At 43.0% G+C, this 22,063-nt stretch overlaps 1 protein-coding gene across 21 annotated transcripts in view; it reads right to left on the reverse strand.

The window, feature by feature from the left end:
* Positions 1 to 1,865: 1,865 nt before the first annotated feature.
* The window catches only part of PPIP5K1 (diphosphoinositol pentakisphosphate kinase 1), a 57,346-nt gene continuing 37,148 nt past the window's right edge, over positions 1,866 to 22,063 (reverse strand). For 20 of the 21 annotated variants that reach the window (XM_055363552.2, XM_055363551.2, XM_055363549.2 and 17 more), the window contains 2 exons: positions 7,936 to 8,049; positions 1,866 to 3,949 (listed from right to left, as the gene is read on the reverse strand). In XM_055363552.2, coding sequence (XP_055219527.2) covers positions 3,114 to 3,949; positions 7,936 to 8,049 — 950 coding nt within the window. In that variant the 3' untranslated portion in view covers positions 1,866 to 3,113. The remainder of the gene's footprint in view (positions 3,950 to 7,935; positions 8,050 to 22,063) is intronic. The other variant, XM_063698955.1, reaches the window with a different exon arrangement.

Here is a 22,063-nt window from a genome sequence, read left to right on the forward strand (position 1 = left end):
GATGGTGTAGTGCTGCTTAGGCTTTTTCTGACTCCATACATGCTTAGTTACTGGGCCCTGGCTTCTACCTCTCTGCTTCAACCAGTATTGAATTTATCTTGGAAGACTCCAATGCTTTTGATTACTGGAAACACTTGTGCCTGAGTATGAAGAATAGGAGCCTAGGGTGGATACATACGTCTGGTCTGGGGGAGGGAAGAGGGGCAGAGGGCCTCCTGGGGAGGGGATATGTATTCCGTGGGGTCAAGAGTTGAGGACCAAATAACCAGGATCAGATACCCTGGACAGCCTCTTGGGCTAAAGAGGTAAAAAGCTGAAGGACCCTAAGAGATCCAGAGCCTAATGAGGTTGGAAACAACTCTCCTTGTGCAGTCAGGATTTCCAAGGAGTAAAATGGTCGACTTTCCTCCTCCATGGAAACCCTTTATAGTCCTAAATATATCAGAAGTGGCCAGGTTATGAATGTGTATATTTGGGGAGGGGCATATTCTAGCCCTCCCACTGTTCTGGGCTCTCTCATGGTAAAGATGTCAAGGGAGCAGAGAAAGGGCATAGCCCCTTTATATAAACTCCTCCTGACACTCCATCAGAGTGAAAAATTAACAGAATGATTCCAAGAACTTGGTGAGAAGGCATGTACCCTCTGGTGGTTCACAGAGAGGGAACCCCTTTCCAGTCCCCCATCCAACACTCTACTTACTCAATAAAGACCTTTTGGGGACCGGGCGTGGTGGCTCACACCTGTAATCCCAGCACTTTGGGAGGCCGAGGCGGGCAGATCACCTGAGGTCAGGAGTTCGAGACCAGCCTGGCCAACATGGCGAAACCCCGTCTCTACTAAAAATACAAAAAAATTAGCTGGGTGTGGTGACGGGCATCTGTAATCCCAGCTACTCAGGAGGCTAAGGCAGGAGAATTGCTTGAACCCAGGAGGCGGCAGTTGCAGTGAGCTGAGATCGCACCACTGCACTGTAGCCTGGGTGACAGAGCGAGGCTGTCTCTAAATAAATAAATAAATACCTTTTGAGATAGTGGGTTAACTGCCATAGGCTCCTCTAGGGATGCCTGATCTCTCTCTTTTTTTTTTTTTTTTGGAGACAGAGTCTCACTCTGTCACCAGGCTGGAGAGCAGTGGCGCGATCTTGGCTCACTGCAACCTCTACCTCCTGGATTCAAGCAATTCTCCTGCTTCAGCCTCCCGAGTAGCTGGGATTACAGGCATGTGCCACCATGCCCAGCTAATTTTTATATTTTTAGTAGAGACGGGGTTTCACCATGTTGGCCAGGATAGTCTCAATCTCTTGACCTCGTGATCCACCCACCTCGGCCTCCCAAAGTGCTAGGATTACAGACAGATGTGAGCCACCATGGCCAGCTGATCTCTGTATTTTTATAGTCTATTTTTGGATGCCTGATCTCTGTATTTTTACAGCCCATTCCTGCTCAACTATAATGGCTTTTGACTGATTCAGATTAATCAGTTACAGACACAATTGACTCACAGTCGTATTCCTTTTTTTTTTTTTTTTTTTTGAGACAGAGTCTTGCTTTTTTGCCCAGGCTGGAGGGCAGTGGCGTGATTTTGGCTCACTGCAACCTCCGCCTCCAGGGTTCAAGTGATTCTCCTGCCTCAGCCTCCCGAATAGCTGGGATTACAGGTGTCCACCACCATGCCTGGCTAATTTTTGTGTTTTTAGTAGAGACAAGGTTTCACCATGTTGGCCAGGTTGGTCTCCAACTCCTGACCTCAAATGATCTGCCCGCCTTGGCCTCCCAAAGTGCTGGGATTACAGGTGTAAGCCACTGTGCCCAGCCCATATTCATTCTTGAATTCACAAGGACATCACCATCATCCATCACCACCATTCTCATTAGTTTATATTTATTGAGCACTCATAATGTTCCGGCCCCCGACTCCAATGACCGCATTACCTCTCCTACCCACTCCCATTCCCATCCCTGGATCTTTGGAAAAAGCTTCATAATCATATCTGGCCCTCAGACACAATGATATAAGGACAAATTTCTTGGGGACCCTGCAGTGTTTGGTCTTTGGCCAGTCTGTTCCTGGCACAACTACAGAAATAAATATATATATATATACACACACACACATATATGTATGTGTGTGTGTGTGTATATATATATATATTTATTAAACCTTTGCTTGTATCTGTACAATATTGATCTCTGCTGATTGCTTAAAATAGAACCTGATTATCTCTACTACTACAGCATCTCCTAAGCCAAACAGCCCCACCACAGAGGGAGGCCCACTTTCACAGACTGGCTAAGAATCCTCTAGAGCATTTTAAGTAGTTGCTCTGAATTTTGCACAGCAGTCTAATACCTACTTTTCCCTAGAGCTATTGCCCAGAGGAACAGGACTGAGGCAGAAGGGGCACTTGGGGATGATATGGAAGGATCTATAAGGCAAGTCTAAAGATTTAGTGGCCATGTCAGATGTTTGGGGAGGGGACTCTATTTTCCAGACATTTCAGATAGCCATCCCGGGCTCACCTGAGGAGTGCTGGCAAAGACAAGAGTCCCCTGAATGCACATATGGTCTAAGCGTACCTTGAGAAGTCGTGAATATTTCCCCAGAAAAGTGAAGACCCTAGAGTCCCCTCTTTTGCATTTGCTGTCCCCAGATGGTGTCTTCAGCAGTGAAGTGGCATTTCCTTTAACAATCTGTGATTTCCTAGGATGCTCAGAGAAGGCTGGGTAATGACAGACCAACCCACCCCAAGGAAATCCTATTCAAGTCTAATGGCTAAGTGAGGAGCCAATGGCTTCTTTGAACCTAAAACTGGCTCCTCCTCAAGCACAGCTCTGGCACAGGTATGCTTCATACAAAGGGAACTACTTCCCCAGACACCGCTGGTGAGAGCTGGCCAGTGAGTTACCCAACAGAAAAGGTTGCTGGCTCAAATGGCTGGTATAGTGTGATACCACTAATGAGAAAATTAATCACATGTTGCTGGTGGAAGGGGTGAGTGCTGGTCATGGGCTAGAGACTGGCTCTGAGGGTTTGGATCACCAGATGGATGCTGGGCTTGAGGAATACCCTCTCCAGGCAGCTGATCAATCACTTCAGGGACCACCCAGGACTTCTAATTTATCTCCTCAGGGACCTCCTGGGCCTGCAGATCAATCTCCTCAGGGAACTCTTGGGATGGTTTATCAATCTCAGGGATGCCCTGAGATAACAGATTGATTGCAGAAGGCTCCTGGGCCAGCCTGCCAACCTCCACAGAGAACTCCTGGTATGGCTGGATGACCTCCTCAGGGATCTCTTCAGCTGGGCTGCCAACTTCTACAAGGGTTTCCTGGACCAAGCTACCAACCCCTACATGGAACTTATGGACCAGCTTGCCAACCTCCACAGAGACCCCCTGGCATGGCTGGCTGACCTCCTTGGAGTTCTCTACACATAGCTGGCAAACTTCCTCAGATACTTTCTGGCACAGTTGGCTGGACTTCTGGCATGGCTGGCTGATGTGAGGGACCTCCTGGCATGTGTGGTTACCATTGTCATGGTTCTCCTGGCATTGCTGGCTGATGTCAGGGACCTCCTGACATGGCTGGCTGAGCGCCTCAGAAATGTCCTGGCATGGCTGGCTGAGCGCCTCAGAAATGTCCTGGCATGGCTGGCTGATGTCAGGGACCTCCTGACATGGCTGGCTGACCTCCTCGTATGGCTGGCTGGTTTCCACAGGTGGCACCTGTGGGGACTGATTTGGTTCAAAAAGCTCTTGCTCCCCTTCTATGGAGAGCTCTTGTGCTCCACTCCCAGGGGTCTCCTGGAGCAGCCCAAGGCCTTGATGTTCTTCAGCCACGTGTGAATTTAGGGAGGGTTGATCACTGAAGCCAAATTGGGAGTTACCATCTACTGTAGTAGGGGAAGAAGGACCAGCACTGGACACAGTGCTAGAAGGGCCACTGCTGTCTGTAAAGCAAAGTCAAGAGATCAAGTCAGAGAAGCTGGAAGAATAGGCTCTACCCTGTGCAGATAGTTCAAATGCTAGAATTGTTAGCCTATGCTACTTATGTCTTGAGGGAAGAGTGTCTAAATTCTTCCTAAGTTAAGCAGAGACTCCTAAGTTTGCTTACCTCAGGAACTGTCACCCTGGCCTAATGTATACTGTGAGAGTAACAATAAGGTACATCTAAGACTTCAGGAGAGAGTGCTAAGACCCACTTCATCTGGTTCTTTCACAAATACACTCCCATCCCAATTCCAAGTTCCCAAGGCCTCTCATTCCTACTTTGGAAGCATATGAATACTTTAGCCCAGTGGTTCATAAACAAAATCATGAAAAAAATTTTTAAAATACTAATTTCCAGTTTTCAACTCCAGAGATTCCAATTCTATAGGTTTAGCGTAAAGGTGTAGTTTGGAGGAGGGAGGAGGAAGAAGGCAATATAATTTTGTTGGAACACTCCCATTTGAATCTGATGTACACCTTCTGTTAAGAATCATTCTTTAAAGCAATCAATGTATTTCTGGGGCAGAGGTAATCATTATTTATAGCCCAAATGATAAGTTGGCAGAAGAATGTAGAAAAACCATGTAAATCAGAACAATAGGAAAGAAAATGGTTTACCTGGCCGGGTGCGGTGGCTCACGCCTGTAATCCCAGCACTTTGGGAGGCCGAGGCAGGCAGATCACTTGAGGTCAGGAGCTCTAAACCAGCCTGGCCAACATGGCAAAACCTTGTCTCTACTAAAAATACAAAAATTAGCCAGGCGTAGTGGCGGCTGTCTGTAATCCCAGCTACTCAGGAGGCTGAGGCAGGTGAATCACTTGAACCCCAGAGGTGGAGGTTGCAGTCAGCCTAAATCATGCCACTATACTCCAGCCTGGGCAACAAAGCAAGACTCCGTCTCAGAAAAAAAAAAAAAAGAAAATGGTTTACCCAAAAATGGAAGATGGCCATGGAATTTCTACATGGCAGTTCTTAACCTTTCTAGGGGTCAGTGGCCCCTTTGAGGTACTAAGTCATAGATATCTTCCAGGAAAAATCTATATAAGAATATTCACACTAATCTTTACATGTGATTCCTGAAGCTCACAGACGCTACCCCAAAACCACATCTATGGATCCAGAGTTAAGACGCTTGTAAGTCTTGGGACATACAATGTTACAGGCTTGTGCATATTATATACACAGAAAACATTAAAAAACTGATTTCCTACATCCTGACAGTAGTGTAATAAAGACCTCAGAGTCTTCAATTACACTGTGGGATGATTCCTACTCCATCCTCTACTGCTTCATTGACCTCTAGTACGGGACTAACCTACTTTTCCCTTGGTAAATATCATTTTTGTTGATAATATTATAACAATATATTAAAGCACTATGGTATCAATAATGACAGATTCTGGGAAAAAGGAACATCAGAACATATTGCCATTGAAGAAAACCTTGAAAAGTTGGTAAACCTGAGCCTACAAAGGCTCAATCCATCATTGAGTTGAAGGTATGCTAGTTATCCCTCTTCTGTAAACAATCAAAGGAGGAGCTGGACACGGTGGCTCATACTTGTAATCCCAGCACTTTGGGAGGCTGAGGTGGGCAGATCACAAGGTCAGGAGTTCGAGACCAGCCTGACCAACATAGTGAAATTCCTCCTCTACTAAAAATACAAAAAAAAATTAGCCAGGCATGGTGGCACATGCCTGTAATCCCAGCTACAGCTACTCAGGAGGCTGAGGCAGAAGAATCACTTGAACCCAGGAGGCGGAGGTTGCAGTGAGCCAAGATCGCACCATTGCACTCCAGCCTGGATGACAGAGCAAGACTCCACCTCAAAAAAAAAAAAAAAAAAAAAAAAAAAGAATCAAAGGAGGCATGCTTCAAGCAGAAAAAGAAGCCAGACGCGGTGGCTCATGCCTGTAATCCCAACACTTTGGGAGGCTGAGGTGGGTGGATCACTTGAGATCAGAAGTTCGAAACCAGCCTGGACAACATGGCAAAACCCCGTCTCTACTAAAAATACAAAAATTAGCCAGGTATGGTGGCACGTGCCTGTAATCCCAGTTACTCAGGAGGCTGAGGTAGGAGAATCGCTTGAGCCTGGGATGTGGAGGTTGCAGTGAGCCGAGATCGCGCCACTGTACTCCAGCCTGGGTGACGGAGCAAGACTCCATCTCAAAAAAAAAAAAAAAAAAAAAAGAGAGAGAGAGAGAAGATCATGGTTTTGAACCAACAAGGCTTTAAGAGATGTGGAGCCTATTTCTGATGCAGACATACAGACCCTAAAGAAGACGTTTACCAGTGAGGCTACACACCTGATACTGAGTCAAAAATCTGACACTAGATGGAAAAAAAGAAAAAGAAAAGATGTAAGCTGAGCTTTACCCAAGTAAAGAAGTAGCCTTAATATCCTGCTAGTGGTCTGATTCAGGCAAATCAAAAAGGTCAAACAGAAACAGAAGAGGGAGAAGGTAAGATTTCCAGGGGCACAGAAATCATAAACACTCCAGGAAACAGGTAAAAAGGGCAATGGCCCTACAAAGAGTGTAGGATAATCTGAAATTCAGGGGAGGAATTCTTGGTGTCAGAGAGGAAAGTTTCTTCCTCAAACAGGATGCCAGAAAAAGGGCAAAAATTCTACAACTGTTAAGTCCAATGCTGAATGAAGTAAGAATCTTTACTTCGGTTCTATCCAAATAAAATAATGAAAGGCATATTTGATTTCAGTTATTCCCTGGAGGCAGGATGATACTTCACCAGTGCCTCTGGCCCATATTCCCACCTCCAATTACCACCAGTAGCTCCTCCTCTCTATAGTCACTCTAACAACTCTGTGTGGCTCCACTGTTCACATTGTTACCAAAAATAACTAGTGATAGATTAGAGATAATAAACAAGATGGGAAAAAGCAGCATCTCAACTTAAACCAAAAAGTGAAAACAGACAACAGAGAGAAGGGTTATGTAGAAATAAGTAGCAGATTCTAGTCTCTCCTGCTCCCAGCTTTTTTTGTTTGCTTGTTTTTGAGACAGAGTCTCACTCTGTTGCCCAGGCTGGAGTGCAGTGGCGCCATCTCGGCTCACTGCAAGCTCTGCCATTCTCCTGCCTCAGCCTTCCAAGTAGCTGGGACTACAGGCACCCGCCACCACGCTCGGCTAATTTTTTGTATTTTTAGTAGAGACGGGGGTTTCACCGTGTTAGCCAGGATGGTCTCGATCTCCTGACCTCGTGATCTGCCCGCCTCGGCCTCCCAAAGTGCTGGGATTACAGGCGTGAGACATCATGCCTGGCCTCCTGCTCCCAGCTTTTCTAAATATCTAGGTTGTCTGCTAGTCATCTTTACTGGAGAAAACTGTAGAGATCAAATAGGGATGAAAGGAGAATGAAGTCTCCATTCTTTCTTCCCCAAAGAGCGCTTTGAGGAAGAACTTCTCTCCAAATTAAAAATTACTCCTCTGAGGCAGGCGGGTCACCTGAGGTCGGGAGTTTGAGACCAGCCTGACCAACATGGAGAAACCCCGTCTCTACTAAAAATACAAAATTTAGCTGGGCGTGGTGGTGCATGCCTGTAATCCCAGCTACTTGGGAGGCTGAGGCAGGAGAATCGCTTGAACCAGGGAGGCAGAGGTTGCAGTGAGCCAAGATCGTGCCTGGGCAACAAGGGCGAAACTCTGTCTCTCAAAAAAAAAAAAAAAATTATTCCTAATACTGCAGAAAAGCTTCTCTCCAATGAAATAGAAGGAACATGGAGAACAGAGGTAAAGAGGTAAAGAGAGAGAATAAACAGATTCTCCTTTCATCTTAGAAATGGCAGATGAGACTGCTTCCCAGAATGGATATTCCTGGTCTTTCAAGCCTCACCTTCTTTGACCTCATGCAACAGGCCCCTCATTCACCAATCACTCCAGTCTTCGTGACTTTTGTCTAGGCAGTTCCAAAAGGATTACTTACACCAAGGGGGCTTCTCAGAGCGCTGCTGGAGTTGCAGGGGAGGTGAATGAAGAGTACGTGGTGGAGAAAATGGGTTATCTGAGGCCTGGCTGCTGTGCATGGAATCAAAGAGGGCTGGAAAGGAGGTAGGGTGAAGGGAGAGGGAAGAAAAAAAGACATATGAGGAAGAATCCAGGAGCCACACGTTCTCAACATAAGTCAAAGCCAACTTACCCTTCCTTGGCTGAGAAGTAGCATTTCCTGGGGACCCTTCAACCAAACCATTCTCAATTTTTTAAACGTTATATTATGAACATTTTCAAACATATATTTTAAAAAAGTAGTTGAAAGACTGCTGCAGTCAATGCCCATATACCCGTCTCCTAGATTTAACACACTGACATTTTTGCCATACTTGTTTCATCTATTTCTGCAGCTAAAGTGTTTTAAAATAAATGACAGACATTATGAAACATGTCACCTCTAAATACTTCAAAATGCATCTCTAAAATATAAGAAATGGCTGGGTGCAGTGGCTCATGCCTGTAATCCTAACACTTTAGGAGGTCGAGGCAGGTGGATCACTTGAGGCCAGGAGTTCAAGACCAGCCTGGCCAACACAGCAAAACCCCATTTCTACTAAAAATACAAAAATGAGCTGGCATGGTGGCACATGCCTGTAATCCCAGCTATTTGGAAGGCTGAGGCTTAAGAATCGCTTGAACTTGGGAGGCAGAGGTTGCAGTGAGCTGAGATCGCACCACTGCACTCCAGCCTGGTGGCAGAGTGAAACTCTGTCTCAGTAATAATAATAAAATATAAGATATTTTTCTGGCTGGGTGTGGTGGCTCATGCCTGTAAACCAGCACTTGGGGAGGCCAAGGTGGGTGGATCACTTGAGGCCAGGAGCTCAAGACAAGCCTGGTCAACATGGAGAAACCCCATCTACTAAAAATGTAAAAATTAAGGCCGGGCACAGTGGCTCACGTCTGTAATCCCAGCACTTTAGGAGGCCGGGGCAGGCAGATCACGAGGTCAGGAGTTCAAGACCAGCCTGAACAACATGGTGAAACCCCGTCTCTACTAAAAATACAAAAATTAGCCGGGTATGGTGGCACATGCCTGTAATCCCAGCTATTTAGGAGGCTGAGGCAGGAGAATTGCTTGAACCCGGGAAACAGAGGTTGCAGTGAGCCGAGATCGCATCATTGCACTCCAGCCTGGGCGACAGAGCAAGACTCTGTCTCAAAAAAAAAAAAAAAAAAATTAGCTGGGTGTGGTGGTACATGACTGTAATCCCAGCTATTTGGGAGGCTGAGGCATGAGAATCACTTGAACCCAGGAGGCAGAGGTTGCACAGTGAGCAGAGATTGTGCCACTGCACTCTACCATGGGCGACAGAGAAAGACTCTGTCTCAAAAAAAAAAAAAAAAAGAGAGAAGAGAAAAGATATATATAAAGAAATTTTTCCAACATAGCAAAACACCATTAACAAGCTAAACAAAATTAAAAATTATTGCCTAGTATCATTCAATACCCAGTCCATATTCAAATTTTCCCAATTATTCCCCCATATGCCTTTTATAAAAGCATCCAAACATGAACCATGCACTGCATCTTGTTATGTCTTTGAAGTGTCTTTTAATCTAGAATAGTGCAGCCTCTCCTTTTTTCATAGCAACTTTTTTGAGACAGGGTCTCGCTGTCACCCAGGCTGGAGTACAGTGGTGTGATCACAGCTCACTGCAGTCTTGACCTCCTGGCTCAAGCCATCAACACACCTCAGCCCCTTGAGTAGCTGGGACTACAAGCACATATCACCATTCCTGACTAATTTTTTGTATTTTAGTAGAGATGGGCTTTTACCATGTTGCCTAGGCTGATCTTGAACTCCTGGGCTCAAGCAATGTGCCCGCCTCAGCCTTCCAAAGTGTTAGGATTACAGGCGTGAGCCACCATCCCCAGCCCATAGTAACTTTTTGAAAAGAAGGTCAGGCACGGTGGCTCATGCCTGTAATCCCAGCACTTTGGGAGGCCGAGGCGGGTAGATCACCTGAGGTCAGGAATTCAAGACCAGCCTGGCCAATATGGAGAAATCCCATTTCTACAAAAAATACAAAAATTAGCCAGGCATGGTGGTGGGCGCCTGTAATCTCAGCTACTTGGGAGGCTGAAGCAGGAGAATCACTTGAACCTTGAACCTGGGAGGCAGAGGTTGCAGTAAGCCAAGATCATGCCACTACACTCCAGCCTGGGCAACAAAGCAAGACTCCATCTCAAAAAAGAAAAAGAAAAAAGAGAGAAAAGAGAAAAGAACAGGCCAGTTGTCTTTGCAGAAGGTCATGTCCCACATTCTGGACTTGTCTAATTGTTTCCACATAGAATCATTTAACTTATTTCACTATCCCTTGTATTTCCTATTAACTGGAAATTGATCTAACTTAACTGATTTATGTTAAATAATTTTGTTAAGAATACTTTAAGAGGTGATCCCATGTACTGTATATTGCATCATACTGGAGGCATATTGTCTCATTGTCCCATTATAAGTAAGGCTAAGTTTACTAACTAGGTTAAGGTGGCACCAACAAGATCTCATTGTGAAGCTTTCCCCTTCTGATTAGGGGTGATCCTTTGAGGAATGTCTAGTTCTCCACCATCAACTGGCATATTTTCTGTAAATAAGAGCTTTCCTTCTGCAAATGGGACTATTTGATTATACTGAACTACAGTTCTCACTGAAAAGGCAGAATGTTTATTTCCGTTTAATTGGTTCTCAGAGTAGAGAGTTACTGAAAAATATTTTCCAATAGTGCTGGATGAGTATTAATTTGTCTTATTTACTTAATTTTGGCGGGGGGGACAGAGTCTTGCTCTGTCACCCATGCTAGAGTGCTGTGGTATGATCACAGCTCACTGCAGCCTCAAACTCCCAGGTTCAAGCGATCCTCCAACCTCAGCTTCCTGAGTAGCTCGGACTACAGGCGCATAGCACAAGGCCTAGCTCATTTCTGTATTTTTGTAGAGATGGGGTTTCACCATGTTGCCCGGGCTGGTCTCGAACTCCTGAACTCAAGTGATTCCCCTGCCTCGGCCTTCGAAAGTGCTGGGATTACAGGTGCATGAGCTACCTCACCTAGCACCCAGCTCTTGTTTTCACTCATTATGAGCTTGTGGATTTTTATTATATATATTCAGCGTGTGTGTGTGTGTGTGTGTGTGTGTGTGTGTGTGTGTGTGTGTGTGTGTTTTAGAGACAGGGTCTTACTCTGTCAGTGGCTGGAATGCAGTGATGCTAGCACAGTTCACTGCAGCCTCAAACTCCTGGGCTCAAGCAATCCTCCAACATCAGCCCACTGAGTAACTAGGACTATAGGTGTGTGCCATCATGCCTGGCTAACTTTTTAATTTTCTTAGAGATAAGATCTAGCTATGTTGCCCAGGCTGGTCTAAATTCCTAGGCTCAAGCGATACTCCCACTTCAGCCTCCTGAGTAGCTACATTCAGTGTACTTCAATCAACTACATAATTATTCTTTTTAATGCCCAAATTGTCCCAATTTTGGTCACTGGGACCCTCTTTGGGCTTGATTGTTTCCTTGCTTTCCTTTACAACATGCTGCAAGATCATCCTCTGGGCTTTCTTTGCCCTCAGCCATGCATTCCAAACAAAATTGGTTCTTGGTGGGGGTTACAAAATCTTAGCTATTCCAATGGTAAATGGTCACAATACATAAACAGATATATGATATATCTGTGGTGTTAAAATTTCATGTGGTAGGAGGTAATTAGGGAAAAAAATTCTAAAAAAACTCCTGGTTGGGTGGGGGGAGGGGGGAGGGATAGCATTAGGAGATATACCTAATGCTAAATGACAAGTTAATGGGTGCAGCACACCAACGTGGCACATGTATACATATGTAACAAACCTGCACGTTGTGCACATGTACCCTAAAACTTAAAGTATAATAATAAAAAAACAAACAAACAAACAAAAAAAACAAAAAACTCCTGGGATGGAGAGTAATTTCTACAAAGCTTTAAAAAAAACCCTGCTCTAGACCAAAAATCAAGTTATTTCCCCATGGAATCCTGGTTACTTTTAGTGGATAATGGTACATAGAGACCAAAATCTAGTTGCTAAAGGAGCTCATGCTACATTTGCCAATGCAAAGTACTAGAAAAAGCACTTAAAAACCAGAATTCATATTGATATTTCCAATTCATATTTATCATTACAGTATTTTAAAAGTCTTTTGAATTTATACTTCTATCTAATTTATCTTACTTTGAAAATCCTGGTTCCTAATAACAGGAACATAATTCCTTATTTGCTACTCTATAATGCATATATATATATATATAATATATATTCACACACTATATACATAGTATCAATATCACTGTAGTATCAATATCACTATTAACAATTAAACTACTGAATAAGGATTACAATTATAGTTCTTTTTGTCCCACCAAAGAACTGATAAAGTATTCTAAAGTTATTGAAAAATTATTTTCCCGTGTGGTTATGTTACTATTTTGATATACAGTTAGGGTCATTTCTTTCTTTTTTTGCAATTTTAGGTTTTGTTTCTTTTCTTAACTTTATATTTTGAAAAACATTTACAGGCTCACAAGTCAAAGCTATACAAAAAGGCACACTCAGAGAAACTGCGTTTCCTTCATGCCCTTCAGCCCCATTCCCTATTGTTAAATCTGAGGTAATAAATTTTGTTTCTGGTTTACACTTCTAGCAAGTATTTTTTGTAAATATATATGTATTTTTTCTTTATTTCCCCTCTCTACTTACAATATAGGTAACATACTATTAACACTATTCTACATCTTGTTTTTTTCACTTAATAATATATCCTGGTGATTATTTCATATTAGATCATATAGAGCTTCCTCATTAGTTTTAACAGATGCATAGTATTCAATTGAGTGGACACACCACAGCTTTTTCAACCACTCTTGCACTAAAGAACTTCTGAGTCATTTCCAATATTTTGCCACTTTAAATAATGTCACAATGAATAACTGTATATAAACGTTATTTCAGGCTGGGAGCAGTGGCTTACATCTATAATCCCAGCACTTTGGGAGGCTTAAGCAGGAGAGTCATTGAGGCCAGGAGTTCAAGACCAGCCTGGGCAATAAAGTGAGACTCTGTCTCTACAAAAAATTTTAAAAATTAGCTGGGCATGGTGGCACATGCCTGTAGTCCCAGCTATTTGGGAGGCTGAGGCAGGAGGATCACTTGAACACAGGATTCCAGCCTTCAGTGATCATGCCACTGTTCTCCAGGCATGATCATACCACAGTACTCCAGCCTAGGTGACAGAGCAAGACCCTGTCTCTAAAAAAACACATAAATAAGCAAATGTTATTTCAACTTTGCATAGAAATGGCTCCAGAATAGATTCTTAAAAGTGGATTATTGGGGCCGGGCGTGGTCTCACGCCTGTAATTACAGCACTTTGGGAGGCAGAGGTGGGCAGATCACGAGGTCAGGAGATCGAGACCATCCTGGCTAACACAGTGAAACCCCGTCCCTACTAAAAATACAAATAATTAGCCAGGCATTGTGGTGGGTGCCTGCAGTCCCAGCTACTCGGGAGGCTGAGGCAGGAGAATGGCGTGAACCCAGGAGGCAGAGCTTGCAGTGAGCCGAGATGGCACTACTGCACTCTAGCCTGGGCGACAGAGCAAGAGTCCGTCTCACAAAAAAAAAAAAAAAAAAAAAGTGGATTATTGGATCAGAGGTTAACTATAATTCTGTGAGATACTACAAAATGTACCTCCATAGAGATTGTACCATTTTGTACCCCCACCAACAATGTACAGGATTTCTAGTTTCACCAGACTTGCCAAGAGAGTATATTGTCAAACTTTTGGATTTTTTCCAATCTAACAGGTGAGAAATAATATCTCAGTGTAGTTTTAATTTGCATACCTCTTATGGAAGGTTAAGCATAATTTCATATGTACAATGGCTATCTGCATTTCTTTCTCTGTACACTTTTTTTTTTTTTTTTTTTAGTGATGGGGTTGTTCAGGTAGTAGTAGCTGATTGTGTAGTAGCACAATCACAGCTCACTCCATCCTCAAACTCCTGGGCTCCAGTGATCCTTCTGCCTTGGCCTCCCAAAGTGCTGCTATTATAGGCATGAGTCACTGCACCTGGCCTAATTTATCTTTTTTTTGCTTCACAAGTTTGACTTTGAGTCAGAATTGGGCTTTCCTTACTTTCAGATGATAAAGGAATTTACCACTAACACCCTGCTTACTTTTAGTACTTGCATGGTTTAATTTTTTTTATTGAGGTGAAATCCACATAACATAAAAGTTAGCCATCTTAAATTGTATAATTCTGTGGCATTTAGTACACCCACAGTGCTGTGCAACCACCACCTCTGTCTAGTTCCAAAACATTTTCGTCACCCCAGAAGAAACCCCATATCCATTAAGAAGTCAATCCCGGCTGCTCTGCCTATGGAGCAGCCATTCTTTTATTTGTTTACTTTCTTAATAAACTTGCTTTCACTTTATGGGAAAAAAAAAAAAAAGAAGTCAATCCCCATTCCATCCTACTCCCAAACCCTGGAAACCACCAATCTGCTTTCCGTCTCTATGGATTTACTTATTCTGGATATTTCATATAAATAAAATCATACAATATGTGACTTTTTGTGTTTGGTTTCTTGCATTTGGCATAATGTTTTTAAGGTTCATCCACATTTTAATATGTATCGGTACTTCATTCCTTTCTATAGCTCAGTAATATTCCATTGTATGTACATACTATATTTTATCTATTCATTGACATTTCAGTTGTTTTTACCTTTTGACTTTTTGAGAAAGGGTCATGCTCTGTCATCAAGGCTGAAGTGCAGTGGTGTGATCATAGCTCACTGTAACCTTGAATTCCTGGGTTCAAGTGATCCTCCTGCCTCAGCCTCCAGAGTAGCTAAGACTACAGGTGCACACCACCGTGACTGGCTAATTTTTTTATTTCCTATTTTGTAGAGATATGTTGTCCAGGCTGGTCTTGAACGCCTGGTCTTAAGCAATCCTCCTGCCTTGGCCTAACAAAGAGCTGGGATTACAGGTGTGAGCCATCATCCTCAGCTTTGATTATTGTGAATAGTGTTGCCATGAACATCTGTGTGTATTTGTTTGAGTACCTGTTTTCAATTTTTTTTTTTTTTTTGAGTCTCACTCTGACACCCAGGCTGGAGTGCAGTGGCATGAACTTGGCTTATTACAGTCTCAACCTCTGGGGCTTAGGTGATTCTTCCACCTCAGTCTCCTGAGTAGCTGGGACTACAGGTGTGCACCACCATGCCCAGGTAACTTTCTGTATTTTTTTGTGGAGACAAGGTTTCACCATGTTGCCCAGGCTGGTCTTGAACTCCTGGGCTCAAGTGATCCGCCCACCTTAGCCTCCCAAAGAGCTGGGATTACAGGCATGAGCCACTGTGCCCAGCCTATGTTTAATTTTTTGAGGAACCAACTGTTTTCCACAGTAGCTGTACTATTTTATACTTCCATTAGCACTGTATGAGAGTTCCAGTTTGTCCACATCCTAACTAACACTTTCTTTTCTTTATTTTTTAATGGCTATCCGGTGGGTGTGAAGTGGTATCCCACTGTGGTTTAGATTTGTATATCCTAAACTAATGAGAGTTAGCATCTTTTCATGTGCTTCTTAGCTATTTACATGTCTTCTTTGGAGAATGTCAATTCAAGTCCTTTGCTCCTTTTTAAACTGTGTTGTCTTTTTGTTGTTGTTATCATCTGTACTCATTAGATATAACATTTGTAAATATTTTCTCCCTTTCTGTAGTTGTTATTTTACTTTTTGATAATATCCTTTGATGCACAAATATTTTTAGTTTTGGTGAAGTCTAATTATTTTTTCTTTTGTTGCTTATGCTTTTGTTCTACAAATCCATTGCCAAATTTAAGGTCATTAAGATTTACTCTATGACTTCTTCTAAGAGATTTATAATTTTAACTCTTATACTTAGGTCATTGATCCATTTTGAGTTAATATTTTCATATGATATGAGGTAGGGGTGAATGAGTTCTTTTGCAATGTGAATACCTAGTGGTTTCAGCACCACTTATTGAAGAGACTATTCTTTCTCCATTGAATAGTTTTGACATCCTTGTTGAAAATCAACTGGCCATAGATGTTTAATTCTGGACTCTTGATTCTATTCTAGTGGTCTATATGTTTATACTTACAGCAATACCACACTGTTTTGATTACTATAGCTTTGCAATACATTTGGAAATTAGGAAGTCTGAGTCCTCCAGTTTTGCTTTTTCAAGATTCTTTTGGCTGTTCAGGCCCTCTTACAGTTCCCTATGAATTAGAGGGGTCAGATTTTCCATTTCTGAAGAAAAGACATTAAAATTCTGATAGGGATTGCATTAAATCCATAGATCGCTTTGGGGAATACTGCCATCTTAACAATATCATGTCTTCAACATGAACATGAAATGCCTTTCCATTTATATAGGTCCTCTTTAATTTTTTCTTTATTGAGACAGGGTCTCACTTTGTCACCCAGGCTAGAGTGCTGGTAGCTGGGCTACAGGCATGCATCACCACACCCAGCTAATTTTTTTTTTCAAGATGGAGTCTTGCTCTGTCACCCAGGCTGGAGTGCACTGGCGTGATCTTGGCTCACTGCAACCTCCGCCTCCCGGGTTCAAGCAATTCTCCTGCCTCAGCCTCCCGAGTAGCTGGGACTACAGGCACCCGCCACTGTGCCTGGTTATTTTTTTTATTATTATTATTTTTTAGTAGAGACAGGGTTTCATCATGTTGGCCAGGCTGGTCTTGAACTCCTGACCTTATGATCTTCCTGCTTCAGCCTCCCAAAGTGTTGGGATTACAGGCATGAGCCACCACACCCAGCCTTTTTTTTTTTCTTTTAATTTTTTGTAGAGACAGGGTTTCTCCATGCTGATCAGGCTGGTCTTGAACTCGTGAGCTTAAGTAATCTGCCTGCCTCGGCCTCCCAAAGTGTTGGGATTACAGGTGTGAGCCACCGCACCCTGCGTTTTTTTTTTTTTTTTTTTTTAAGCAAGACAGGGTTTCACTCTGTAGCCCAGGCTGGAGTACAGTGGTGCAATCATGGCCCACTGCAGTCTTGACCTTCCAGGTTCAGGTGATCCTCCTGCCTCGGCCTCCCAAGTAGCTAGGAATAAGAGGCGCATGCAACCACACCCAGTTAAGTTTTCTTAAAAGTTATTTGTAGACCCCGGGTGCGGTGGCTCACGCCTGTAATCCCAACACTTTGGGATGCCAAGGCGGTGGATCACCTGAGGTCAGAAGTTCGAGAGCAGCCTGGCCAACATGGTGAAACCCTGTCTCTACTAAAATTAGAAAAAAATTAGCTGGGCATGATGGCAAGCACCTGTAATCCCAGCTACGCGGGAGGCTGAGACAGGAGAATCGCTTGAACCTGGAAGGCGGAGGTTCCAGTGAGTGGAGATTGCGACACTGCACCCAAGCCTGGGTGACAGAGTGAGACTCCATCTCAAAAAAAAAAAAAAAAAAAAAAAATATATATATATATATAAAATTTGTAGAGACAGGGCCCTATGTTGCCTAGGCTGGTCTTGAACTTCTTGGCTCAAGCAATCCTTCTGCCTCAGCCTCCCAAAGTGCTGGAATTACAGGCATGAACCACTGCACCTGGCCTTCCTTAATTTCTTTCAGCAATGTTTTGTAGTTTTTGGTGTACAAATCTTTCAACTTCTTGGTTAAATTTGTTCCCAGGCATTTTATTCTTTTGAATGCTATGGAAAATAGAATTGTTTTTATTATTTCCTTTTTCAGTTGTTCATTGCTGGTGTATATAAACACAATTGGGCCAGACACCGTGGCTCATGCCTGTAATCCCAGCACTTTGGGAGGCCGAGGTGGCAGGATCACTTGAAGCCAGTTCAAGAACAGCCTAGGCAATATGGCAATACCACATCTCTACAAAAAATTAGCCAGCCGTGGTGGCACATGCCTGTGGTCCTACCTACTTGGGAGGTTCAGGTGGGAGGATCACTTGAGCCTGGGAGGCAGAGGTTTTAGTGAATGCATGGAGTGCATGCCAGTGCACTCCAGCCTGGGCAACAGAGCAACAACCTGTCTTAAAAAAAAAAATCTTTATACAAATTTAAAAAAATTTATTTTATAAGCCTGGGCTCATGCCTATAACCCCAGCACTTTGGGAGGCTGAGGTAGGAGGATCACTTGAGCCCAGGAATTCGAGACCAGCCTGGGCAAGATGGCAAAACCCCATCTCTACAAAAAATACAAAAATTAGCTGGATGTGGTGGTATATGCCTATAGCCCCAGCTATTCGGGAGGCTGAGGTGGAAGGATTGCTCCAGCACAGGAGGTCAAGGCTGCAGTGAGCCATGATGGCAAAACTACACTCAAGCCTGGGTGACAGAATAAGACCCTATCTCAGCAAAAAATTACTTTATAGAGACGAGGTCTTGCTATGTTGACCACACTGGTCTTGAACTCCTGGCCTCAAGTGATCCTCCTGCCTTAGCCTCTCAAAGTGCCAGGATTACAGGTACAAGCCACTGAGCCCGGCCCACGAGATTTTTGTGAGTTGATCTTTCTTTTTTCTTTTTTTTTTTTTGAGACAGGGTGTTGCTCTATCACCCAGGCTAAAGTACAGTGATGCGATCACCAGTCACTGCAACCTTGACCTCCTATGCTCAAGCCATCCTCCTCCCTCAGCCTCCCAATTAGCTGGGACTACAGGTGCACACCAACATGCCTGGCTAATTTTTTAATTTTTTGTTTTTTTTTGTAGAGAGAGTATCTCCCTATGTTGTCCAGGCTTGTCTCAAACTCCAGGGCTCAAGTGATCCTGCCACCTCAGCTTCCCAAAATGCTGGGAACACAGGCGTGAGCCACTGCGCCCAGTCTGAGTTCATCCTGTAACCTGCAACTCTGCTAAATTTGTTTGTTAGCTTTAATAGCCGCTTTTTTACTGTTGTTTTCTTTTGAGACTTCTTTGTGATTTTATATTTGGGACCATGTCCTCTGTGAACAGAAATACTTTTATTTTTTCTTTTCCAATTTGGATATTTTTTTTTCCTTGCCTAAAACTCCTGGTACGAATGTTGAATAGCAGTGGTTGAAGCCGGCATCCTTGTCTTGTTCCAAATCTTAGAGGGAAAGCCTTCAGTGTTACACTACTGAGTATGATGTGTGCTTTGGCTTTCATAAATGCCCTTTATCAAGTTCATTAAGTTCCCTTCTATTCCTAGTTTGCTGAGTGTTTTTATCATGAAAGGGTGTTGGATTTTGTCAAATGTTTTTCTGTGTCAATTTAGATGACTGTGTTTTTTTTTCTCTCTTTCTAATAATGTAGTGTATTACAATGACCAGTTTTCTTGTATTGAATCACTCTTGCATTCCTGAGATAAATCTCATCAGCCCTGGTGTATAATTCTTTTATTGTGCTGTCGGATTTGGTTTGCTAGCATTTTGTTCAGCACTTTTGCCTCTATAATTAAGGGATATTGGTTTCTTCTCCTACGGTGTCATCTGAAATGTGTTATCTGACCTCAAGAAAATGTTTCCTCCTCTTCAATTTTTTTGGAAGAGCATGAGTAGACTGAGTTACTTCTTTAAATATGTGGTAGAGTTCACCAGTGAAGCCATCTGGTTTTAGACTTTTTGTTTTTTGGAGGTTTTTGTTACTAATCTTTTTTGGCTGGATGCAGTGGCTTACACCAGTAATCCCAGCACTTTGGGAGGCCAAGGCGGGTGAATCACTTGAGGCCAGGAGTTCAAGACTAGCCTGGCCAACATGGCGAAACCCCGTCTCTACTAAAAATACAAAAATTAGCTGGGTGTGGTGGGCAGTGCCTGTAATCCCAGCTACTTGGGAGGCTGAGGCAGAAGAATCGTTTGAATGTAGGAGGCAGAGATTGCAGTGAGCTGAGATGATGCCACTGCACTCCAGCCTAGGCAACAGAGCAAGACTCTGTCTCAAAAAAAAAAAAAAACCCACAATAATAATAATAATAATTTTTTCCTTGTGACAGGTATGTTTAGACTTTCTACTTCTTGATTCAGTTTTTGTAGCTTTGCGTGTTTCTAGGAATTCATCCATTTCAACTAGGTTATCTAATTTGTTGGCATACAATTGTTCATGGTACTCTCTTATAATCCTTTTTATGTCTTTAAAATCAATAGCAATGTCCCCACTTTTATCCCTGATTTTAGTTATTTGAGTCTTCTCTCTCTTCTTCTCAGTCTAGCTAAAGGTTTGCCAATTTTGTTGATCTTTCAAAGAACCAACTTTTAGTTTCATTGATTCTTCTATTGTTTTTCTTTTTTTCTTTATCTCCACTCTAATCTTTATATCCTTTCTTTATTTTTCTTTTCTTTTCTTTTTTTTTTTTTTTTTGAGACGGAGTCTCTCTCTGTCGCCCAGGCTGCAGTGCGATGGCGCGATATCGGCTCACTGCAACCTCCGCCTCCCAGGTTCAAGCGATTCTCCTGCCTCAGCCTCCTGAGTACCTGGGACTACAGGCTCATGCCACCACGCCAGGCTATTTTTTTTTTTTTTTTTTATCTTTAGCAGAGATGGAGTTTCACCATGTTGGCCAGGCTGGTCTCGAACTCCTGACCTCATGATCCGCCCATCTCGACCTCCCAAAGTGCTGGGATTACAGGCGTGAGCCACCAAGCCTTGCTCCTTTTGCTTTTTGAGTTTAGTTTACTCTTCTTTTTCTAGTGCCATAAGGTATAAATTATTGATTTCAGATTTTTTTTTTTTTTTTTGAGACAGGCTGGAATGCAATGGTACAATCTCACCTCACTGCAACCTCTCCCTTCCAGGCATAAGCTCTCCTCCCACCTCAGCCTCCCAAGCACCTGGGATTACAGGTTTGCACCACCGCACTTGGCTAATTTTAAAGTTTTTCTGTAGAGATGAAGTCTCACTATATTGCCCAGACAGGTCTTGAACTCTTGGGCTCAAGCAATCCTCCCACTTTGGCCTCCCAAAGTGTTGGGATTACAAATGTGAGCCACTACACCTGGCCCTTCTTTTTTTAAATTTAAATATTTATAGCTATAAAGTTCTCTCTGAGCACTAATTTTGCTGCATCCCATACCATCTGGCATGTTTTCATTTTTATTCATCTCAAAGTATAATCTAATTTCCCTTGTGAGTTGTTCTTTGACTCATTTGTCATTTAAGAGTATGTTGTTGGCTGGGCGCAGTGGCTCATGCCTGTAATCCTAACACTTTGGGAGACCAAAGCCAGCAGATCTCTTGAGCTCAGCCTGGGCAACATGGTGAAACTCTGTCTCTATAAAAAAAAAGAAAGAAAGAAAGAAAAAAGAAAAAATTAGCTGGGTGTGGTGGTGTGTGCCTGTAGTCCAGCTACTCAGGGGGTGAGTAGCTGGAGGTCGAGGTTGCACTGAGCCATGATCGTACCACTGCACTCCAGCCTGGGTGACAGAGTGAGACCCTGTCTCAAAAAAAACAGAAAAAAAACAAAAAAAAAAGTATGTTGTTTCACCCACAAAAATTAAAAATAAAAAAGGAGTCCAGGCATGGTGGCTCACACCTATTATCCTAGAACTTTGGGAGGCCAAGGCAGGTGGATCACCTGAGGTCAGGAGTTTGAGACCAGCCTGGCCAACATGGTGAAACCTCGTCGCTACTAAAAATACAAAAATTAGTTGGGGATGGTGGCACGTGCCTGTAGTCCCAGCTACTCAGGAGGCTGAGGTGGGGAGTCGCTTGAATGCAGGAGGTTGCAGTGAGCTGAGATCATGCCACTGCACTCCAGCCTGGATGACAGAGTGAGAATCTGTTTCAAAAAAATAAAAAAGAAAAAGAATATGTTGTTTAATTTCTATACTTGTGAATTTTCCAGTTTTCTCTTCTGTTATTAATTCTAACATCATTCCATTGTGGTTGGAGAAGATCTTTTGTATGACTTCAACTTTTTAAAATTTATGGATACTTGTTTTGTGGCCTAACATATGGTCTATCCTGGAGGATATTTCATGTACATGTGAGAAGCATCTGCATTCTGCAGTTGTTGGATGGAATGGTCTATATATGTCTGTTAGGTCGAGTTGGTTT

The sequence above is a fragment of the Gorilla gorilla genome, chromosome 16, assembly GCF_029281585.2.
Source record: "Gorilla gorilla gorilla isolate KB3781 chromosome 16, NHGRI_mGorGor1-v2.1_pri, whole genome shotgun sequence".
Classification (NCBI taxonomy): domain Eukaryota; kingdom Metazoa; phylum Chordata; class Mammalia; order Primates; family Hominidae; genus Gorilla; species Gorilla gorilla.